The 21416-nt window shown below is 33.7% G+C and overlaps 1 protein-coding gene across 5 annotated transcripts in view; it reads right to left on the bottom strand.

The window, feature by feature from the left end:
- Window positions 1-21416, bottom strand: part of FBXW7 (F-box and WD repeat domain containing 7) — a 228522-nt gene that overhangs the window by 18495 nt on the left and 188611 nt on the right. For 4 of the 5 annotated variants that reach the window (XM_032855516.1, XM_032855518.1, XM_032855517.1 and 1 more), the window contains 2 exons: window positions 11798-11880; window positions 8671-8812 (listed from right to left, as the gene is read on the bottom strand). In XM_032855516.1, the coding sequence (XP_032711407.1) occupies window positions 8671-8812; window positions 11798-11880 (225 nt within the window). Of the gene's footprint in view, window positions 1-8670; window positions 8813-11797; window positions 11881-14318; window positions 14740-21416 lie in introns of those variants that run through there. The other variant, XM_032855519.1, reaches the window with a different exon arrangement.

Here is a 21416-nt window from a genome sequence, read left to right as displayed (position 1 = left end):
GACCCTGGAATCATGACCTGAGCTGAAGGCAGACGCTTAACTGACTGAGCCACCCAGGCGCCCCCACATAAAACATTTAAATAGCCTTGTGATATTTAAGTGAAAGAACATCCTTGAGTAGGATGATTTAGGTACATTTGTGAATTATTATGTCCATTTTGGAAGCAGGTTAAGAGAGAACAATAGGTGGGGTTTGGAGCTAGAAGGATCTGGATTTTAACATTCCATTTCTTGCTCAAATTAGGCACCTGGATCTTATAACATGTGAAATAGATAACAACCGAAAACTGAGATATAGTGAGGATACAGGAAGCCTTATTTAGAATACTTTTTAAAAGTACGTAAAAAATATTTTACCCCCTTAAAATCTACAATGAATTTCATTTCTTCTTTTCTATCATAAAGTGTAGATTATGTTAATACTATCAAACATTTCAGCCATATTCCTCCCATAGTACTTACCACAAATATTACCTTATTTAATCAAAAAACCCTGGGAAACATTCGCATTTTACCCCCAAATATAAGGAAACCCAGGCTCTAATAAATCATATTCTTTCATTTCTACATATACACGCACCTAGAACATTCACCCTTTTCAGTTAGGGTGAGGACTGACACACAGAAATAAAAAATACTCATATGCATGTATCTGCATACACATGACCAATTAAAAGCAGTTAATTTAAAGTTTGATCGTCTTGTTCAGTTTTCCTCACACAGCTTCAAATCCTGGTTCAGAATTTATCTCTGACAAAACTTACACTGTGATGTTAAGTGTATGATCAGAGCACTCATCTCTGATCATTTAGTATTAATACTATAAACTCTGATTTACTGATTTACATTCCTCTCAGGACTGGAGGTGGGCTTTTATAACATGTTGTGCCTCTGCATCTATATAAGGATTCATGGACACTACTATACGGACATGCCAATGTGGGTGATGGACAACTTATGCTAACTAGATTAAAATGCAGCTTTAAGTAACTCTATAGCATAATAATTTTTTAAAGATTTCATTTACTTATTTGAGACAGAGCAAGAGAGAGAAAAAGCAGGAGGGGGGTGGTCAGAGGAAGATGCTGACTCCCAGCTGAGCAGGGAGCCTGATGTGGGACATGATCTGGGGACTCTGGGATCATGACCTGAGCTGAAGGCATACGCTTAACTGACTCAGCCATCCAGGAGCCCCTAATGCAAACTTTTTAAACCCCTTTGCATATATGAATGCCTGCCCTAGAAATAGTTTTTGGAAGTGTTTATGGCTAAATTTTAATATGAAAATAAGGATATTGTAGGTAATCTTTTACAGTGAAAAGTGAAAATCTTTTGACATATTACTACTCTATATACTTTACATAGATTAATGACATTAATAGCTACTATGAATATTTCTACTTTAAGGTAATATACATATTTGATGTTTCCTTTTTTCAATTAATGTACTGTTACTGTTTTCTTAAGAAAGAAAGGAATAGAAAAACATTATCAATACATGATATATAAGTGCATCTTTCATCAAGGATTTTAGGAGATAGGGTGTAGAATGAAAAAAGAACAGAAGACAAATAGCTGATTCCTACTTTAAACACTAAAAACTATGTCAGAAATTTCTATATAAATTTCTATATACTTAAGGAAAAGTCCATGACAAAAACTATGCCTGCATAAATGATTTTTTAAGATTTTATTTATTTATTTGAGAGAGAGAGAGAGAGAGAGAGAGAGGAAGCAACAAGCAGGGTAAAATATTTTTTACGTACTTCTCACTGGAGAAGGAGAAACAGGTTCCCCGCTGATCAGGGAGCCTGATGTGGGACTTGATTCTAGAACCCTGAAATCCCGACCTGAGCTGAAGGCAGATACTTAATCGACTGAGCCACCCAGGCACCCCAACAATGTTTTTGTTTTAAACACTATTTGGGGGCACGTGAGTGGCTCAGTCGGTTATGAGGCTGCCTTCAGCTCAGGTCATGATCCCAGGGTCCTGGGATCAAACACTGCATCGGGCTCCCTGCTCAGCAGAGAGCCTGCTTCTCCCTCTTCCAGCTGCTCTGCCTACTTGTGTTCTCTACCTACTTGTCAAATAAATTAAAACAAACAAACAAACAAACTTTAAAAAAATAAAAATAAACACTAGTTGGGGTTTAACAAGTCAAATAAAAAAAAGCATACCTTGATTTAAATTATATATACATTCAGCAGAGGGTACTTTGTGACATTTTATTGAAAAGTACACCACAGACAAGGATGAGCAACATAGGCTGTAAACTAGATGGTAAATGAGACTGTTTCCACAAGCACATATATTCAACAGTCTCATTGCTCATTAAAATCACATCTCTTTGATGGTTCAAACAAGGGTATGAGCCATACAGATACTTTCCTCTCTCCAGCCTGGATTTCTTCCTTAACTCCAGACCACTATATAAAATTGTTTACTCGATATGTATTCTAAGATATGTAATAGAAACAGCATTTCCATGATCCTTCTCTTCACATATGCACATCCACAATCCTCCCTATTTCAGTAAAATGTAACTCCATTCTATTAGTTGCTCAGGCCAAAAACACTGGAGTCATCCCTGACTCTCCCATTCTCACCACTGTTAGATGGTACCGGTCCATCAACAAATTTAAAAGTCTTTTTTTTTTTTTAAGATTTTATTTAACAAATTTAAAAGTCTTAAACTTCAAAATATATCAGAATCTGACCATTAACTACATTCGTCTAGTTACTTTTATCTCTCACCTGGATTATTCCTATAACCTCTTACTCAGTCTCTCAGCTTCCCACTTTTGCCCTCCTCATTCTGTTCTCCACAAAACAGCGATATTCTACTTAAAACCCTCTACTGGCTTCCCACTTCAAAGCAAAAACCAAAATCTTCAGGTTGGCCTACAAGGTTCTAATTTCCTACTCCTACCCCTCTTGTTTCCTCGCTTTAGCCATAAACACATCAAGCATTCTCTGCTTCAGAGCCTTTTAACGTGCTACTCCTACAACATTCTTGCCCTTGATATCCACATGGCTTGCTTCCTTCCTTCCTTCTGAGACCTACTCTGGACAACCTTTCTAAAATTGCAAACCAGTTCCAACACTCTCCTCCCCATTCCACTCCCCTCCTGACTATAAGTTCTGTGAAAAAAAGGGTTTTGGTCTGTCTTGTGTACTACTGTGTCCCAAATCCAAAGTAGAACCTAGCACCTGACAGGAGCTCAGTAATGATTTGCTGAATAAATAAATGAATCCCCAAAGAATCAGGAAATACCACACCACCACAATCTCAAAATTCTCTCCAGAGAGTATTTCTAGTATTTATATTTGACAGTATTACTAGAACTTACTTGTTTAGTCTGGTTCCAAGACTGGTTCCAAGTTCCAAATTTTATATACATACATGATTTACCAGCAAAAAGTATGTATTAACTTGAAAACCTAGCATTTAATGACTATATTAAAACAAGTAACAACAACCCACACCAACCTTTAATGAGGAATAGTGGAAAGAGCACTGAATTGGGGCTCAGAAAACCCAACTTCTGGAGAACATACTGCCACTAATTAGACTACAGTTTAACCTCTGTGGGCCTTAGTTTCTTTATCTGCAAAAGTGCTGCGTAATTCTGATAATGTTTTTATTTCTGTTCTAAAAATCAGTTGTCCTGGATAAAAGCATCTACCTTTGGTTTTTCATAGTAAAGTTATCTGAGAACATATTTAAGGGGATAGGAAAAACATTCCAAATTCGAAGAAGATCAAGAGAAACAAAGCTTGCTTTGTGGGCAAAATTGCAAATGCAAACTTGAAAACTCTCCATGTAAGTGCTATTTTATTTCAGATAATTAGAAAATACAGGTAGGAGAAAAGAATATAAGGAACACCGAACTGTAATCAGAAGCTTGGGTTTCACCAGTAAATTCACTATGCAACCATATGAAAGTCCCTTAATTAATCTCAGAGACCCCACCTGTTTAATAAGGGGCTTGGTCAAGGCCAGGGTCACCCAGATGCTGGTTGGGGAGTGTTAAGGATCAGAGTCCTATGACTCGCCATTAGAGAATCTGATTCAGTGGTCAAGGTGGGGCTGAGGATATTTTGTTTTAAATAAACAACTCATCCAGTACTGATGCAAGTGATTAATAAACCAGTAGTCGTTACTACTTTGGACGATCCCTATAACCCATTCACACAAACATTTTATGACTTTGGGCAGTACTGTGCCTGAATTTCACATAGTCAAGAACTCACTTCTTAAGACTTTTTTTAAAACTCTTCCTCATACAAGGTTTCTTGCTCATACTGTCTCAAATACAATTGCAAAGTAATACTAAATTCATTTTCTTTTGGCATTATCCTGTTTTAATATTTTGTTGACTAGCAAATAAAAAAGACCAAAATAAAATAAGCTAGAGAACATGTACAATTTCTAAGCGTTAACATGGAATTTAATTAAATCTTTTAAGAGAGTATTTTTATTTCACTTCTAATTTCAAAACACACAAGGTATTTTCTACTTTATCATTTAAAAAATATTTTGGGTGCAAGTATTTTCAAAGTACTTTCACAGTTTTAATGTAATGCAAATTTGTTTTGATTAAAATAATGTTAATAATGTTAAGCTAGTAACATTTGTATGAAGCTGTTTTTAAAAGCCCCTTTTTAGACCTCAGAAAAACTAAGGCTTGCAAAGTCTATTTCTTGACCAAGAGAGGAAACTAGTATTTATTGAATCTCTACTATACTTCCAAATGTAGCTTTAAGCACATTTATATGTTGTCTCCTGTTTGACAACTTTTTAGTTTTACAGAGGATTAAAATAAGGCAAGAGTGATTATATAATACCACCAAAATTCCCTAGTATTAGGAAGCAAAGCTAAAATTTTTACTAAGATCTTTTTCTTCTAAGTTATATGTGTTTCTCATTGTAACAGGATACCTCTAAATATAATTTCAACGTAAGATAATACTAATGTTACTGGTGCCTTTACTTACTCTAAGATTTTCAAGTAACAAACCCATATATTAACACCCAAATGCACAAGCAAACAAATGACCAATCCTCTGCCCCGAAATTAACAACCTGAAACATCAATCTGGCTGCCAAAAAAAGCAGGATCCATGGCTACTAAATATTTCCACAGTACAAGATTTCTGGTTTTTTTTGTTTTGTTTTGAATTTCCACTTCTATATTGCAGTGGTATTTTGTTTCAATTTCCCATTATCCAAAATGGTGTATCATTTGTTCTCATTCAATTTATAAATTGAGTACAGAGTACTCTGTCAGAATAGATGGAGCTGGACCGAAACAATGCTGTATCACTGCCTTAGGAGCAATAGCAGAACAGTAAGGGGACAAGCGCTCCCATTTTGCTTGTTATGCAACAGAAAAGTCCTCATTAAATACCCCCACAGCACCTCTGTAGAAATCATGCCAGTTTAATTATCCCTCAACATAGCACATAGGTCAACTCATGACTCCCCCACTTTACTATGAAATTATATCTCTCTACATGTTAGGCATGAAAGCATTGTAAGCTCTGAGGCAAGTGATTCATCTCTAGTTCCTTTGGTGCCAGCCCTGAAAATAAAGGGCAATGCCCAACAATGAGGCCCTGGGTCAGAGATGGATATAGTACTCAAAGGATTAAGGTCCTGATATACCTGTCTAGTTGGCCTTTTGTTGTTAGTAGATTTCTTTGCCGCAGAATATTTACCTGAAAAAATACATATAGTACTACACCTGCAGGGATAATTCTACCTATTATTCCTATTAGCTAAGAACAAGTTGTCTTTACTACATCTACTTGTCATATGAAAAGCAATCAAATGGGCTTTTTTTTTTTAAACAGAACAAAAGCTAACCTAATATTCTCTAGTTTAATGAATCTTACTAATTCTAAGAAATGATTTTTTTAAAACAAAAACATTTCTGAAGATAGAATGTTTCTAAAAAACCTATGGTCTCTCAGACTTGAGACACAGAGTATGTGGGAACATGTGGACATTTCATCAAGAAAAGTATGAGTTAGGGATGCCTGGATGGCTCAGTTCATTAAGCATCTGCTTTCAGCTCAGGTCATGATCCAAGGTCCTGGGGTCAAGCCCTTCATCAGACTCCCTGCTTGATGGGAAGCCTGTTTCTTCTTCTCCCTCTGCCATTGCCGCTTCTTGTGCTCTCTCTTGCTCTCAAATAAATAAATAAATAAATAAAATCTTAAAAAAAAAAAAAGAAAAGAAAAGAAAGAAAGAAAAAGCATGAGCTAGCTAAATAGGCAAGCATTATACAAAGACCTTCCTAAAATACCCTCACTGCAAAATAAAGCACAAAGGGTCCTGGGATCAAGCCCTAAGTATGAGTCTAGGTTCCCTGCTCAGCAAGGGGCCTGACTTTGACTCTCCCTCTGCCCCTCTCCTGCGCATGCTCTAAATAAATAAATAAAGTCTTTAAAAAATGCTATGAAATCAGCTTCTGCATTACTCTCAAGTGCTGTGCTGCTCTCACTGTATACATGTGTAAGCATGACAACACACATCTACATTTCCATCTCCTTGGCTTAATCAAAGATGATAAAAATCTTTAAAGTATTTCTTTAAAAGTGTGAATGTCTGAGTCCTATTTTGACCTCTTACTGTTGGATAAATTTCTTATCAAAAGGATATGGTAAAAAAAAAAAATTTAAATTGAGTGCATGCATAGGAAAAAATTAATTAAAAGTTTTTAAAAATCAGGAACCTAAGGCAAAGGAACTGGGAGGAGGAGAGGGAATAATCCTTGGGGAAAGGTAAATTTAGTCATTTTGTGACTATGAAAACAGAAAAAAAATTCTTTGTAATTTTAGTTGTTCATAACATCACAATAAGAATAATACACAAACTTTCATTCCTCTAACCCACAGATTCTCAGTCTCACACTGGTGACATTTTGGTACCGAGAACAGTTTGCTACAAGAGGCTGTCCTTTACATTGCCCCTACCCACTAGATGCCAGCAGTGTCCTGCCCTCCACCCCATCAGTTTTAACAACCAGAAATGTTTCAACAGAGGGAAAAATCTGCCCCCTGTTGAGAACCACTGCTCTAACCTTTCAGTTACCAACTGAAAAAAAAGGTTACCCTAGTTTCTCTGAAATCACCTGAAGGGCAGAAAACAAATTTAAAAACCCATTTAAAAGCAACATTGATTCAAGTGAGTTTTCTAGCTATAGAAGAAAAAGATTAGGACATTTATTTAGTTTTTGCCCAGGAATTTAATATATAAGGATTTACACAATGGACACCTTAAAAATCTGAAATATCAAATAAAGTATCTTCTTTTTCCCTTATGCATTTTTATTCCCTTATACATTCATAAAATACCACCAATCAAGCAGCTGGAGATAAGGAAATATACTCATTTTTACATTAGTGCCATCTAATATCAGAGATAGCTTCACTTTACATAATTTATATTATTTAGTATTTACAAAGAATAATTAAGCAAATGCTTAATCTAGGTCAACAATTTTGCTAAATACTTGATTTATATGCATTATCTCATTGGAAGAAGAAACAAATTAATTTACTATCACTATCATGAGTTATAAAATTCCTAACAGAGGTTTGGTTGTAACCAATCTTACTGGTAAACTTTCAAAGACTTTACATGCCAGTAAAATACAGTAATCAGAATTTTAACACAATAAGCCACATACAAGCATGACACAGATGAAAAGAAGCTGTATCAACTCTTGGAGACTACTAGGGTAACAGTGATGGGTAAGTCACCACCTGTGACTACTAATTAGCAGAGTTCCTACATTACTCCTAAATGTCTAATTTCCAAGCACTACATTTTATTTATTTTTAAAAACATTTATTTATCTGAGAAAGTGTGTCCGTGCACACATGAGTGACGGGAGGGGCCAAGGGAGAAGGAGACAGAATCCTCAAGCAGACTCCCTGCTGAGCATGGAGACTGACAAGGTACTCAATCCCAGGCCCTGAGATCATGACCTAAGCAAAAACCAAGGATTGGCTGCTTAACGAACTGAGCCACCTGGGAAACCCCCAAGCAATAAATTTTAGAAAACAAGTACATTCAGCAACCCCAGAAACCCAAACATAAAGGAGAAAAGGAAGAAAGGTCTTATTATCTAAAAAGCAGTAAAAAATGCAAATGCACGCTAATACAAAACAAGCACTGGATTCTCTCAATTGATACACTTAAAAATTAAAATGAGCTCCCTTATTTTCAATAGCATTTTTTTATTGACAAACACTTCACATAACATAAAACTCACCATTTAAAATGTACACTTAAATGATTTCCAGCACACCTATCTTGCTGGGCAACCATCATCACTAATGACTCCAGAATAGTTCCATCACCCCCAAAAGAGATCCTGTACTTATTAGCAGTTAGTCCCAATATCCCCTCACCAATCTCATTGCAATTACTAATCTATGTTCTGTCTTTATGGATTTGCCTGTTCTGGATATTTCATGTAAATATAATAATGCAATATGTGGCCTTTCGTGTCTGGCTTCTTTCACTTAACATAACGCTTTCAAGGTTCATCCATGGTGTAGCATGTAACAGTTCCTTCTCATGGCTGAGGAATAAATCCATTATTTTTTGCAGCAATTAAGTGAAGCATTTCAAGTACTGTGTTTAGACATATCACCTGAAACATTTTCAGCCATTCCTGGAGGCCTGTAGGTGGTTGGACAGATGTAATTCGGCGTCGTTGTTGCCCTTGGCCGTTGGCTGCTCTCAGGTCTCCAAAAGTTGTTGGTGTTGCTGAACATGGTACAAGCCCAGTGGTACTACAAAAAAAAAAAAAAAAAAAACCCACAAGAGAGGAAACAAAGATAAGCATTTATTAACAATAATGGACTTTAATTTAATAAGAATATGATCTGGCCTATTTCAAACATCAATAAAATTATTACTTTTATTTGCTTATTCCCAGAGAGCAAGGATACACAAAATCTAGTCTGCTATTCTTAGAGTAGGTTTCCTGCCTCCTACATAGCCACCTGTTATTATCCCAGCAATGCTAACTGCAACCAAATGACAGAATCTCTATGGCAAAACTGCAATTTGTTGATACATATAAGTAATGTTAAAATATATCCTTAGAAGATACAGTTCCCATCTCTCTTATGACCACTCCTTAGTGACTTAAAGAAAAGTTTAAGTTTCCCTAATAAAAAGACCTATAAAGCTTACTAATGTTTTTAAAAATTCATACGTAGAAGCAGTATGCTCAAATATTTTGGACATTTCACTAGATATGTTCTGGATTATTTGTAATATTTATTTCTCTCCAACTTTCCACTGTTGTTCATAAAGCTTAGCCTAGATGACATTTGACAAGAACAAGCCTTGATTAGACATAAATTTACTCAAAAGAGTTAAATATTGAAAACTTACTATGTTATATGTAAAAATAAATAAAATGAGATGATCTAAATACTTTAATCCAATAATTTAAACTCTGAGACATTAAAGGAAAAAAAACCCTGAAATTGAATTCTGTCACTAGTAAAATGAAAGAGTTAAGACTAGATGATCTATCTCTAAAACTGTCCAACTTTCCTAAAAATGACTAATAGCAGAACAAGTATAGTTATAACTAAGTTATTAATATCTTAAGCTTTACTTTCTAATTTCAATAATAATTAAATCATTTAATCTTCAGGTAAATACTGAGTATCTCTATTTTAGAAACATTTTGAAAAAAAAGTGTAGGAAGATTCATAATTACATTTGTAAAATAATCTTCAATTTATTGAGCTATGATAATAAAGTGTTTTAAATCCAAAGAACATACAAATTATATCCTAATAGCTCAGTATTTGGCCCTGATAAGTTACTAATGAAACAACTCCCCAATTCTTTACTATCCAACGTATCTCATTATTTTGTTTAAAAAATCTATCTTAGTAACCAGATTTTACAGAAAAATCTACAGATCTACCATATTTAAATCTTTTAACATTATACATCTATGATAATCTCTAAAATACAACAATTAAATCTATCTTCCTGTCTATCAAATTTCAAAGGTAAGCTCATTTTCTTCTCCAAAATGAAACACAATGTGATCATAACTTAAATTTTCTAATAAAGAAGATGGAAAATCAGTTTCATTCTTATTATTAGAAAATCTGTCAAAAAAAATTAAAAAACACCAAACATATACTGACAAAGTCTCCAAAAAGACATGGAAACCAATATGCTGTTTGGTTTGCTTTGATAAGATTATGTTAAAAGTGTTAAACGGCTGAAAACAGAACCTGCACCTTTTCAGGTGCTTTCTCAATATAAAAAATAAGCAACTAAAGGCAAAATTTTATTAAAATGTGTTCTCTAGTAAAAATTCAGTATTTATTTACAAGTGACCTTAAAAACAACTGAAAATTTTAATACCTTTGTCCTGGTATCAGCCATATTAATAAAAGGCCAAAATGATATGGCTGACTGGAATCTACACATTAAAAATAGTACATTTTTAACATTAAACTCAACTTTCTCATCTAAGAAATACTTATCAAGACTAGAAGAAAAAAGCAAAAATGAAGTGAAGAGTTTCACTTGTCTCTCTTATCACTCCACACCCTCTGGTGGAGGTGCCCAAACACAGTGAAACTGCCAAAAGGCAAAGGGCAAGTAAGAGAGAGGGGGACGGGACAAATCGACATGGGGAAATCACACAGAAAGCATTTCTTGAATAAACAGGAGATAGTTTTATTTTTCTCTTTGTATCATCTCTGCATTTTTTGCATATAAAACTAATTATTATGATTTCTAAATTTCACAGAAGAGCATTTGAAAAAAATCTGTCTACAACTGAATGAAATAAAAATATAAACTCTAGGGATAAAAAGAAATTCAATCTCTAACAATGCCCAATCACAGAAACTTAAGTCTGAGCAGTGTTAATTTTATTGCATCTTATATAATAAGCGTAACTTTAAACCAAAATATTTAGGGAAAAAAAATGTCACCATCACGAAGTTCTTATTGCTTCTAGAGCTAACTTTTATTAAGTAATTTGAAGTGACAATTATCCAAAGAAAAGCAAAAAAAGCTCTGAAGATACTTTTGTCATTTAAATTTTAAAATACCACATTCTGAATGACATCCAAAGCCATTTTTAATTGGCTGGGTAATAGATATTGTGCTTAAGTTAGCCTAATTAGCATGAGAGAGGGAAAAGTTTTATATTGATGCAAAATCCAAAAATGATGGAAGGTGCACAAAACAAGACTACAATTGTATGCAGTTGTTATGGAAACTATTTCACTGGTGTGGAAATGTATGTGTTAAAAACATAAGATCTACCAAGCAAATAAAAGGGGATTTCTAACACAGTAAGATTTATTTAGTAACTGTGAGGTTTATTTCCCTGCTAATAAATGTATCTTCAACTTTGCATATATAAATATCTATCCTAGAATAGCTGTTGCTATAGTAACAAGATATATTTGCTCATATTCACATTTTAGAATTTACTTTTCAGAATTCCTTAAAATCTGTGATTTAAAAATTTTGTTCATAACAGAAATTCCACTTGTGTCTTATTTCAAAGTATTAGTAAGAAAACACAGGCTATAGTGATTGTCATTCTTCTTACTTAAAATTATGTATTTCTCGATTTTTAGTGATCTCAAAATGTGTTAGAGTCAACAGTAGTAGTGACATTATAATTCTTTGAGAATAAACTGGAAGAAATGTTTTTGGATTCATCACCTCTTTAAAGAAATAAAAATCATGAGAGAATCAATTATTATACTTAATATTACCTTGTATATTCTGAGACTTTGCATGGTTTCTTTCCCAAAGAAAAAGAGCGGACCTCAGAACCATGGTCTAATTTTCTTTTCATCTATAAGGTAAAGCAAATGAGATAGATTTAAGAAAAAAATCACCTGTCCCAACTATCAAATCTTAACATTAGCACTGGCAATAGTGAAAAAAATTGTTAAATTTTCATATGCCTAAATTTTCATTATTTAGGCATAGTTAATGTATGTAGAAAATAAATGCTTCATGGTTTCTTCTACTAGTTCTACTTTGTTTTACTCTTTAAAGATTAGGAAGGTGAATTTCCCCCTCTCCAATATTTTATCCAGAAGAATAGCATATGCTGATTTAAAAATTGATATTCATCATACCTAGTCCTTGAGAGTGATATGCCTTTCACATTTTCCAGTTTAAGAAACAACATGAGGGAAAATGTCATGTTAATACACATATTACAGAACCATATTTACCATGTCTCTCTTAGTGATCATCATTTTCCTTTAAAAACATATTTTCAAGATAAAAGGGACAACAAAATTCAAAATTTCAAAACCTGAATGGAAGTAACAGTAATTAAATTTAAAACACACAGGTTATTACAAAAGTGTAAAGAGAACGATGTAAATAAAATGATCTTGAAAAGTAATTATATAAGGCAAAAGCAATGAATATGGGTAATGAGGGGAGTAAAAAAGTAAATCTGTAACAGGAGAGAAGTCTGGAGTTGGTATAATAAAGGTGGAAAAAAAGCCAGTAATTGATATTTACAGAGAATATAACTTCACTGACAGATGCTCACTCAGGACAAAATATTCTAACTTGAAAAGCAACAAGAAGATTTTAAAAGAATGAGTTAAATATCTTCGTAAGGTATATCCAACATATACAGTTTTTAAGTATTATGCTATGTATGTGTAATACTATAAATACATTCAGAATTGCATTTTGTCAACATCAAAATTGAAATATTTATTTTTTATATTTCACCATCCGTTAACTGAGGTCATCTACCTATAGGTCTATTATAAAACTAGAAAATAAGATCGGTTAAGATTCAACTTTTTCTACTTCAACAACCGCCTCAAGATTTGTGTCTTCTAATTAATTACTGTACCACTGAAAATTATGGGGAAGGGGGGGAGACCCAATGAGTGATAGACAGCTATCCTCATTTTTTAATAAGGTGAAAACCCTTGCTTTGCAGCAGACTTTTTTTCTTACCTACTGCCTCACAGGGGAACATCATAACACAGCATGCTACATTATAAATACTAAAAAGAACGAACGAGACTCAAAAAATTTTTGAACCACACTCTGGATAATAAAGACTATGTTTTTATCATCATGAAAAAGTCTTCCAAAATATAGGGACCATCTTATGGTATCAGGGGCTAGAGTAAGGGTACAACAAGCTCATCCACAATTTTTACCTTAGTTCAAGAAATACCTACTGGAAAGAAATGGAATTGGTCTTATTTCAACCCTTCGGAAGTTTCTGTACTCATTACATCGTTTTAAAGTGATTCTTCTCAAAAACCATTATTTTCTTTCTCCAAACAGTTTTAGTAAAAAGGAAAAATAAATATATAAGCTTTAATATATAGAAAGCCACGTGCTTCCATGTATATAAATTATAGACACGTAGACATACACGCAAATGTATCTATCAGGAAGGTCAGTCAGTACAGATCACCTTAAAAATCTAGTTTTTTCCATAACTTCCACAGATTCTTATTTTCAAAATTAACATGAGAAACTTTGATATTCATTCTAATTAAGTTGTAATACTGGCTTTCAGAACTTCCCTGGGTATCTTGTAAATACACATTGGTGCAAATGCTATTTGCCACCAAAAGCAAACTTTATTTCCATCTTAGAAACCCTTCAATGAATAAAAATGCCCAAAATACATATTGAAGGAACCATTTAGAAAGGATTTTTTATCTTCAGAATATTTTACTAAATAAAGCACTTTCTGTAGGACTACAGAAGTCTCTTAAATATTATATTGTTTACTCAACATCCTGACTTTAGAACCAAAAATTAATTCTGCAATTTTTTAAGGGGCATAGAAAGTAAATACGACCTTTTAAAATATAAGTCCTAAATATTCTAGTGATTCTAGACTTTAAAAGAGTCAGCTAAAGAAAAAAGAAAAGAAATATATATATATATAAGGTATAGAAAAATTAAAGGCAGAAGATTCACTAAAAGCCAACTAAGGGTAGACTATTTCCAGGTCAGCATTTAACGGAGCCACATTTCCAAAGTCTAAATATATTTTTAGTGAAAAATTTCCAGATTAAAATATTCATTTTACTTTAAATTTAAAGCTGTTTACAGCTTACGTTGTCTTTGCATTATTTGCTTACATTCATGCTATAAAACAGAATACCAGCCATCCAGCCACCCACCAAAATTAGAGGATACTGCAGCCATCTCTGATGATACAGATTTTCCTTCTCAGGCAGGCACATACACACACAATCACACAACACAGAAAGAAAACAGATTACTTACTTTGTAAAAAATCATTTTTAGTGTGCCGTAGAAACCCATATTTTCTGTATTTTTCCCCTTCAGTGATTCTGTGCCCCCGTGTGTCCGGCTGCTTGGCAGTCTCTGACAATATAAACCTTTTTCAGGTAGGTATGTCACAGATTCTAATGTGGACATGCTCAGGCACGTCAGAAAGGGAAGATTAGGGAGCAGAACCGGCAACAAAACTCCACAGTAAAGGCAAATGCAGCTCAGTATCAAACAGCTTCTCGGGACACACATACATACATGCAGCTTGACTGAGAAGAACTCGAGGGAATAATGAGAGAGAACCGAGAAGATTATTGGAGGAGACTATGCCCTGTCAAAGCCTTGACTGAACAGATTCCTCCCTCAGCAGCAGAGGGATCAGATTACATCTTCCCTTGAACACAGAATGGTGCAGTCCAGGATTCAGCAATGCAGACTGCACATCAATTATATGGTGATCCGCTCCAGGGAACCCGTAAGCACACAACGCACTGAACAGAGGGAGGATGTGGGCAGCGAATGAGACCGCCCCCACACAACAACCCCCTTCCCCTTGCGAACTTTCAGGAGATTATTTTGTATTTTGGAAAACCTGCATTTCGGCAGAGTTTTAAATGGCAAGCCTCCTTTCCACAAATAAGTGCTTTCAGAAACATTCTGAAAATGGAATATATTTTCCATACAGTCTTCCCAACAGAAGCAAAGCAGGCTATTTCCACTAACTGTTATCCTATTGCAGTCCTGGCACAGACTGATCACATTTTTCAAGTAGCTTAGATGATAGAAAATGAACAATCCCAAAGGGAGAAATTAAATAGTCTTTGGGGGGATTTACAATAAAGTAGACCAGTTTGGAGCACATAACATTTGCAGAAATTATGTAATAAGTTATATTTCAACTTGCATATTTCTTATATTAACATTTAATGAAAATATTCCCTATGTTTTTCCATTTCACTCATTTAAAAACATATCAAGAAAATTACCACACACTTCATCAATTCTTAGTAATCATGACAATTTATTTTTAAGACTATCAGGTTGGTATTAAGTGTATAAAGTTTGGCCAAAAGGTTCCATTTCTCCAAAGAAGCAAAAACTGGGCTCATTGGAGAGTTTTAACCTTATTTGTGAATTAAATCTTGAGTAAACAAGAAGCACTGGACTTCTACCTCCAAAATAATTTTGAGAGGAAGGTATATTGCTATCTTTAAGAAAGCATTTTACATAATAAAAAAAAATACCAAAGTTTGCCCGAAGGCAACCTTTTTCTCAGAACAACTACTTCACAAATCTAGATATTTTATCTCGCAACTTGCTACACAACTAGCTTCAGAGGCAATTCTAAGATTCCTTGGACTAGAAAGACCCATTATTAAGGGTCTAGTTAATTAACTCCTACCCTCCCCATTAACATTCTTTATTACAAGTAAACTGTGTGCCTATAGTTATTTAAGTACTTAAAAAGTTTGCTCAGAAAAAAAGAAATACTATTTGGACTTACTACATTTTACTACTCTCTGCTATGGTTAACGAATGACTTTCATTAGGTAAATGATTTTAAATGCTATATAAAGTAGTTATCATAATTTTAAAAATGAATATGTTTACCTTTATAACTAAGACATTAAGTCAGTGTAATGTCTTTTATTTAAAACATAAATGAAATAAGATAATCTAAAATTTTATGAAGATATATATCTTGGGTCTTCTGGAAATTACATTCTCTGTATAATCTTTTTAAAAAAATCTGACTCTTAAATTCTTACCCTCAGAAACAGTTATGTACATGTACCCAGCAAAAAGTTAGTTTTCTAAATAAACAATAAGCTTATTTCAAAGGAAAGTTCTTTTTAGAAAAAAAAAAATCCAACTGTTAGGAATGTACCCATAAACCCTTTTGTTAGAAGATTCAGAGCACTCAAATATTTAAAAAATAATAATAATGCAAAGTTTAAAAAAAAAGTAAAAAGAAAAAGTAAAGTAAAAAAAAGTTTGTCACTCAAATTCATTCACCACCTGCCTCAATTCTGGGCTATATCAAGAAACTAATTATAAAATGAACACCTGAAATTTTCTCTAAAATTTTTCAGTGGTAACTAGCTTATTAGAGGACAATGTATATCTTGACTTCAATTGAAATCATGTCCTCTCTCTAAATGAAGTAACTTTTCCAAATTAAGTCCTCTCAATTGAGGACAAAGACCAACTTTAATAAACCATGGTCACTCTCAAAATCTAGGGCATTTAAAGAAGAAAATAAATTAATTTTGTATATTCAAAGGAATGTCCTTATGGTTACAAAGTTCCTTTTATGGGATGAAGTTATGGGAAAACCTGATGCTCACAAATGTATATTTTTATGTAAGTATATATATTCATGTTTTATTTTTGAATAGGCAAAATATTTACATGATTCAAAACTGGAAATGATAATCAAAAAGTATATACTGAAAAGACTTTCTACCACCTGACATCCCCATCTTCTGTGGATCCCATTTGATAATAATCTTTATTAGTTTGTCCTTTAAGTGAGAATGTGTATGTTTATAAGTACTCCTGAAGACTTTATTTTCCCAAATATTTCAACAACTCTCCCTACTATTTTGTTTACAATGTTAATTTGAACTGTGAAGAAAGAATTTGGCAAGCAAAACTAGTCAACCAAACCTCTAACCAGATTTCAAAAAAATTGAATAAAAATAATTTTCAATATTCTCTGAAGTACTATTAACCAAAGTTGTGATCTATTAATTTCATCATCTATGCATGAACAAAGCAAATGAAACCATTCTCCATTCCTATTTCTGAGAGTCTTGGCTAAAATACAGATGTTTAAAACTTTATTCAAAGATTTAAGTTTTTTAGTAGTACGAATGAAAAGGCCTTTCTGTATGTTAGCTATAGCTATCTCTTTTTTATCCTTGGGATACACAGAAACATTTCAAAATTGACATCAGTCCATAATCTATGTCAATAAGTTTCAGGAAAAAAAGTATTTTATGCTCTATGCTAGAATGTTAACTAGTAAGTTCAATGAAAAAAAGATTAGATAGTCAACTATTACAGCTAGACAATACCTGTGTTTGTCACTCAAATTTTTAGAATCACTATCTCAATGTATCAAGTATATTTTCAATATAATAAAGTACATTTTCATGTAATTTCAGCTAAGCAATGAATTTCCCATCCTATAAGCCTTACTGGAATCTATTAGTAAGGGGAGTGACTGCTAATTCAGACCCAATGCTCACCTCTATCACAACTCCATTGAACTAGATACATGAGAAGAATGGGTGAGAGCAGTTACTTAAGAAACAAAGAAAGATATGAAGATGTACTGCCCCAGAGTCCAGGACTGGGAAATAAGGCAGTAGAATGATTAACCTGTGAACTAGCATAAAAGAAATGGCTCCTTCTGAAAAATTAGTTGGGATGACTAAGTTTTTAGAAGGGCAAGTTGTAGTTATGGGCATAAACCAAAACTAATCTACATGTGAATAGTGAGAAAAAACAGTAAAGCAGTCTTCACTGAATCATGTATCTTCAGAGATATATCTTTATACATGGTGTCAACAGGGGAAGCAGTAATAATTTTCCCACTTGACTCTGAATTCATTATTTCCATTTTAAATAATTATTTTATTATTATGCTTATCATACCTCATTGTTATTGTTTTAATACATCTTTGTCCACAACCATCTACTCCTTGAAGGTTCCCATCTTATTCTAAGACACAGTAGAAAAATGATACATAATAAATAATGTTTTTGAATAACTGGTCATATTAGCAAACAGTAGCAACCATATAAGCAAAAGTAGCAACCATGGGACGCCTGGGTGGCTCAGTGGGTTAAGCCACTGCCTTCGGCTCAGGTCATGATCCCAGGGTCCTGGGATCGAGTCCCGCATTGGGCTCCTTGCTCAGCAGGGAGCCTGCTTCTCTGCCTGCTTGTGTGCTCTCTCTCTCCTTCTCTCTAAAAAAAAAAAAAAAAAAAAAAAAGTAGCAACCATGGCATCATTTTTCTAAAGCATAAATATGTTATAGTTAGTACTAAAAAGTCTATCTATTGTATTAGAATTGATATTATAATATTATTGGTTCTTTTCACTATCTTGCTAACATTTTCTTTTAAGTAGGCTCCACACCCAGCACAGAGCCCAAGGTGGGGCTTGAACTCACAACCCTGAAATCAAGACCTGAGCTGAGATCAAGAGATGGATGCTTAACTGACTGAGCCACCCAGGTGCCCCTATATTGCTAATATTTAAAGACTTACTTTCATTTTATAATAAAAGAATGTGTTTATAGTCTTATGTCAGTGATTTTATTATTATCACAACAACATTCTTTACTCTGATATTACACTAGAAAAACTACCTACCATAATTAGCTGTCTTGCCCCAGCATAGAATATAGATTAGAGACAGCTCAAAACTTCAACATCAAAGAAAGGAATGTCAAGCATGCTAAGGTTGGAAAAACTTTTTGAAATCTCACTAACCCACTGTCATTAACTTTCTGGGATGTGAGTTCTTTTTTTTTTTTTTTTTTTTTTTTAAAGATTTTATTTATTTATTTGAGAGAGAGAGAAAGCACAGAGGGAGAGTAAGAGGGAGAAGCAGACTCCCCAGTGAGCAGGGAGCCCTGCAAGGGACCTGGTCCTAGGACTCTGGGATCATGACCTGAGCTGAGGGCAGACGCTTAACTGACTGAGCCACCCAGGCGCCCCTGGGATATGAGTTCTTATTAAAAGGTTCACAACTGAAATTGAAAAGTTAACAGCCTATCCTATCACAGGTATTATGAATTAAAATAGCATGTATGCCCAGCATCTACATTTTCCCTAGGCAAGCAGGTGGCAGTATCAATCAAGGAGCTATTTCCCACTCTTACTCATTAATTAAGCATTTATTTAGCATCTAGGATTTGTCAGGCACAGGACAGTATATAATTAAGAAAACTTTTTTTTCCTCCATTGAATTCATGACACAGAATAGGGTCATCGATACACATCTGACTTTTAGAACTCAAACTGAAATTAGTTCTCAATTAGTTTCTTGAGAATATGTAAAATAAAACAAGGTGAGCCAGATTTAGTTTGAAATTACCATCCAGGTAAACAAAGACTGAGATATTACTGCATTAGAAAAAAAATCACAAACTATATATAACTTTAAAATAAACTTGTTTTGGTAGGGGGGTAGTGCTTATAATAATAATATACAAAATCCTAACCTCAGTAAATCAAAATGCAAATCACAACACAGCTCAGACTAGTTTGAAGAATTTTTAAGATAATTATAATTGCAGGAGTAGTACTTTCATAAATTTTTCTTTTTCTTGAAGCTTAAGGTATTTATAACTGTGTTTACAAAAATGTAGCTCATAAAGATTTGATACAAATAAACTGTAACATTAATTCAAAAACATTGAGTTTTTTCATCCCTTCTAATTAGACCAATTAGTTATCAGATAAACATATGCATGTGTATATATCTATATCTATATATAGATATATACACGTGCACAAACATGTAGAGTTTGACACAATAATGTAAGTTGATTTTTATTTATTATTATTATTTATTTATGAACATGAGCATTGGAATTGGAGAAACCTGAATTTAAATACCAGATTTGCCATTATTAGAGTGCAACCCCAATAGGGGTTATTTGACCTTTATGAGTTCTGGTTTTTGTAATGGTAATTACCATCTACTTTACCAACCTAACCCACAGTCATTGTGAGGACCTAGAAGATGCCCAGAGTATAACAGATATCCTATAAAATAATAACTGTTATTAACAGGAGAGAAAAGTGAGGTAGAGAATTAAGTGTCTTGCTTAAGGTTATGTAGCTATATTAGAACCTTAGACTCTGGTCCCAAGTTCACTACTTTTAACTCATTTCTATTAGATATGTGACAGCTCAAGTTAAGCTAAAAAAAAATCAGACATTGCTAAAGAAGGGGGAAAAAATTACATTTTGCAAACAGCAATTACATATGCAAACTATAACTAAATCTTGATTATTCACTTCATGGAATAATTATCTGGGTCCATATGACTATGCTTCTGCTACATGTGGGAAATCTGAAGCAAAGACATGGTAGCGTTTGAGGAAAATGTGACAGAACCTGAAAGATTTAAGTTAAAAATAATTAAGAAATAACCACCTATATCCCAATATCTGTAAAATGCTACTGAGGACAAATAAAAACATTACAGTAATAACCTTTCTCTCCCCAAGACACTTATAATCCAGCTTGTAAGACAAGAAACTAATAGAAAACAGTATCTGTCAAGTGCCAAATTGGGGAGTTCAGGAGGTCAGAAAATAAAAAATCATTCCAACAGTCTGAAAATATTTCATATAAAATGCTTTTGTTTCTAAGCTTGAAAGATAGAAGTTTGGTAGATGTTGAGGAGAAAAAAGGAAATCATCCCTTGTGGGCCAAAGATATATGTGGAACTACCACTGGCATTAGCTTGAAGAATTAACATCATCTGTAAGTCTTCTAGTAGTCAGTCTTACAAGGTTCATCAGGGCATAACCTATTTAGCAATATATCTCCATATACAAACATTAAATATTATAATTAAAATATTCTTTAACTTACTAGTAATGGTTTCTTCAAAAGTACTTTCTGCCATGACTCATTCTCCCATTTTAGGGATAATATGTGTCTTTCTGTACAAGAAGAACTTTACTGTGTGGGTGTAAAGACTGTTGACTTTTTATTTAGTTATAAACACTGACTAATAGGGGGTCCTTCTGTTTCAATAGGCACTTATACAAGATCATATATACAAGCAGCTTGTACTCAAGGGGGGACTGGTGCAGAAAGAAGAGATTTTTTAAATAAATATTCATTCAAACCTTATAATCTCTCCCAAACTTGATGAAAAAACAATAAAAAATGTAATTCAGGGCAGTAGGGTACATAATTCATTGACTTTCACCAATATGTTGGAAAAGGACCTCTGATGTTACGAAAAAAAAAAAAAAATGCATGACTTGCTTGGAAAATTAAACATCTTGTTCTACATCCAGCCCTTTCTCTTCATGGCCTGCCCCTCTAGC

Source organism: Lontra canadensis, unplaced genomic scaffold (genome assembly GCF_010015895.1).
Source record: "Lontra canadensis isolate GAN:19392208 unplaced genomic scaffold, GSC_riverotter_1.0 scaffold10, whole genome shotgun sequence".
Classification (NCBI taxonomy): domain Eukaryota; kingdom Metazoa; phylum Chordata; class Mammalia; order Carnivora; family Mustelidae; genus Lontra; species Lontra canadensis.
The sequence above is the reverse complement of the archived record's forward strand: the minus strand, read 5'-3'. Positions and strand labels throughout refer to the sequence as shown.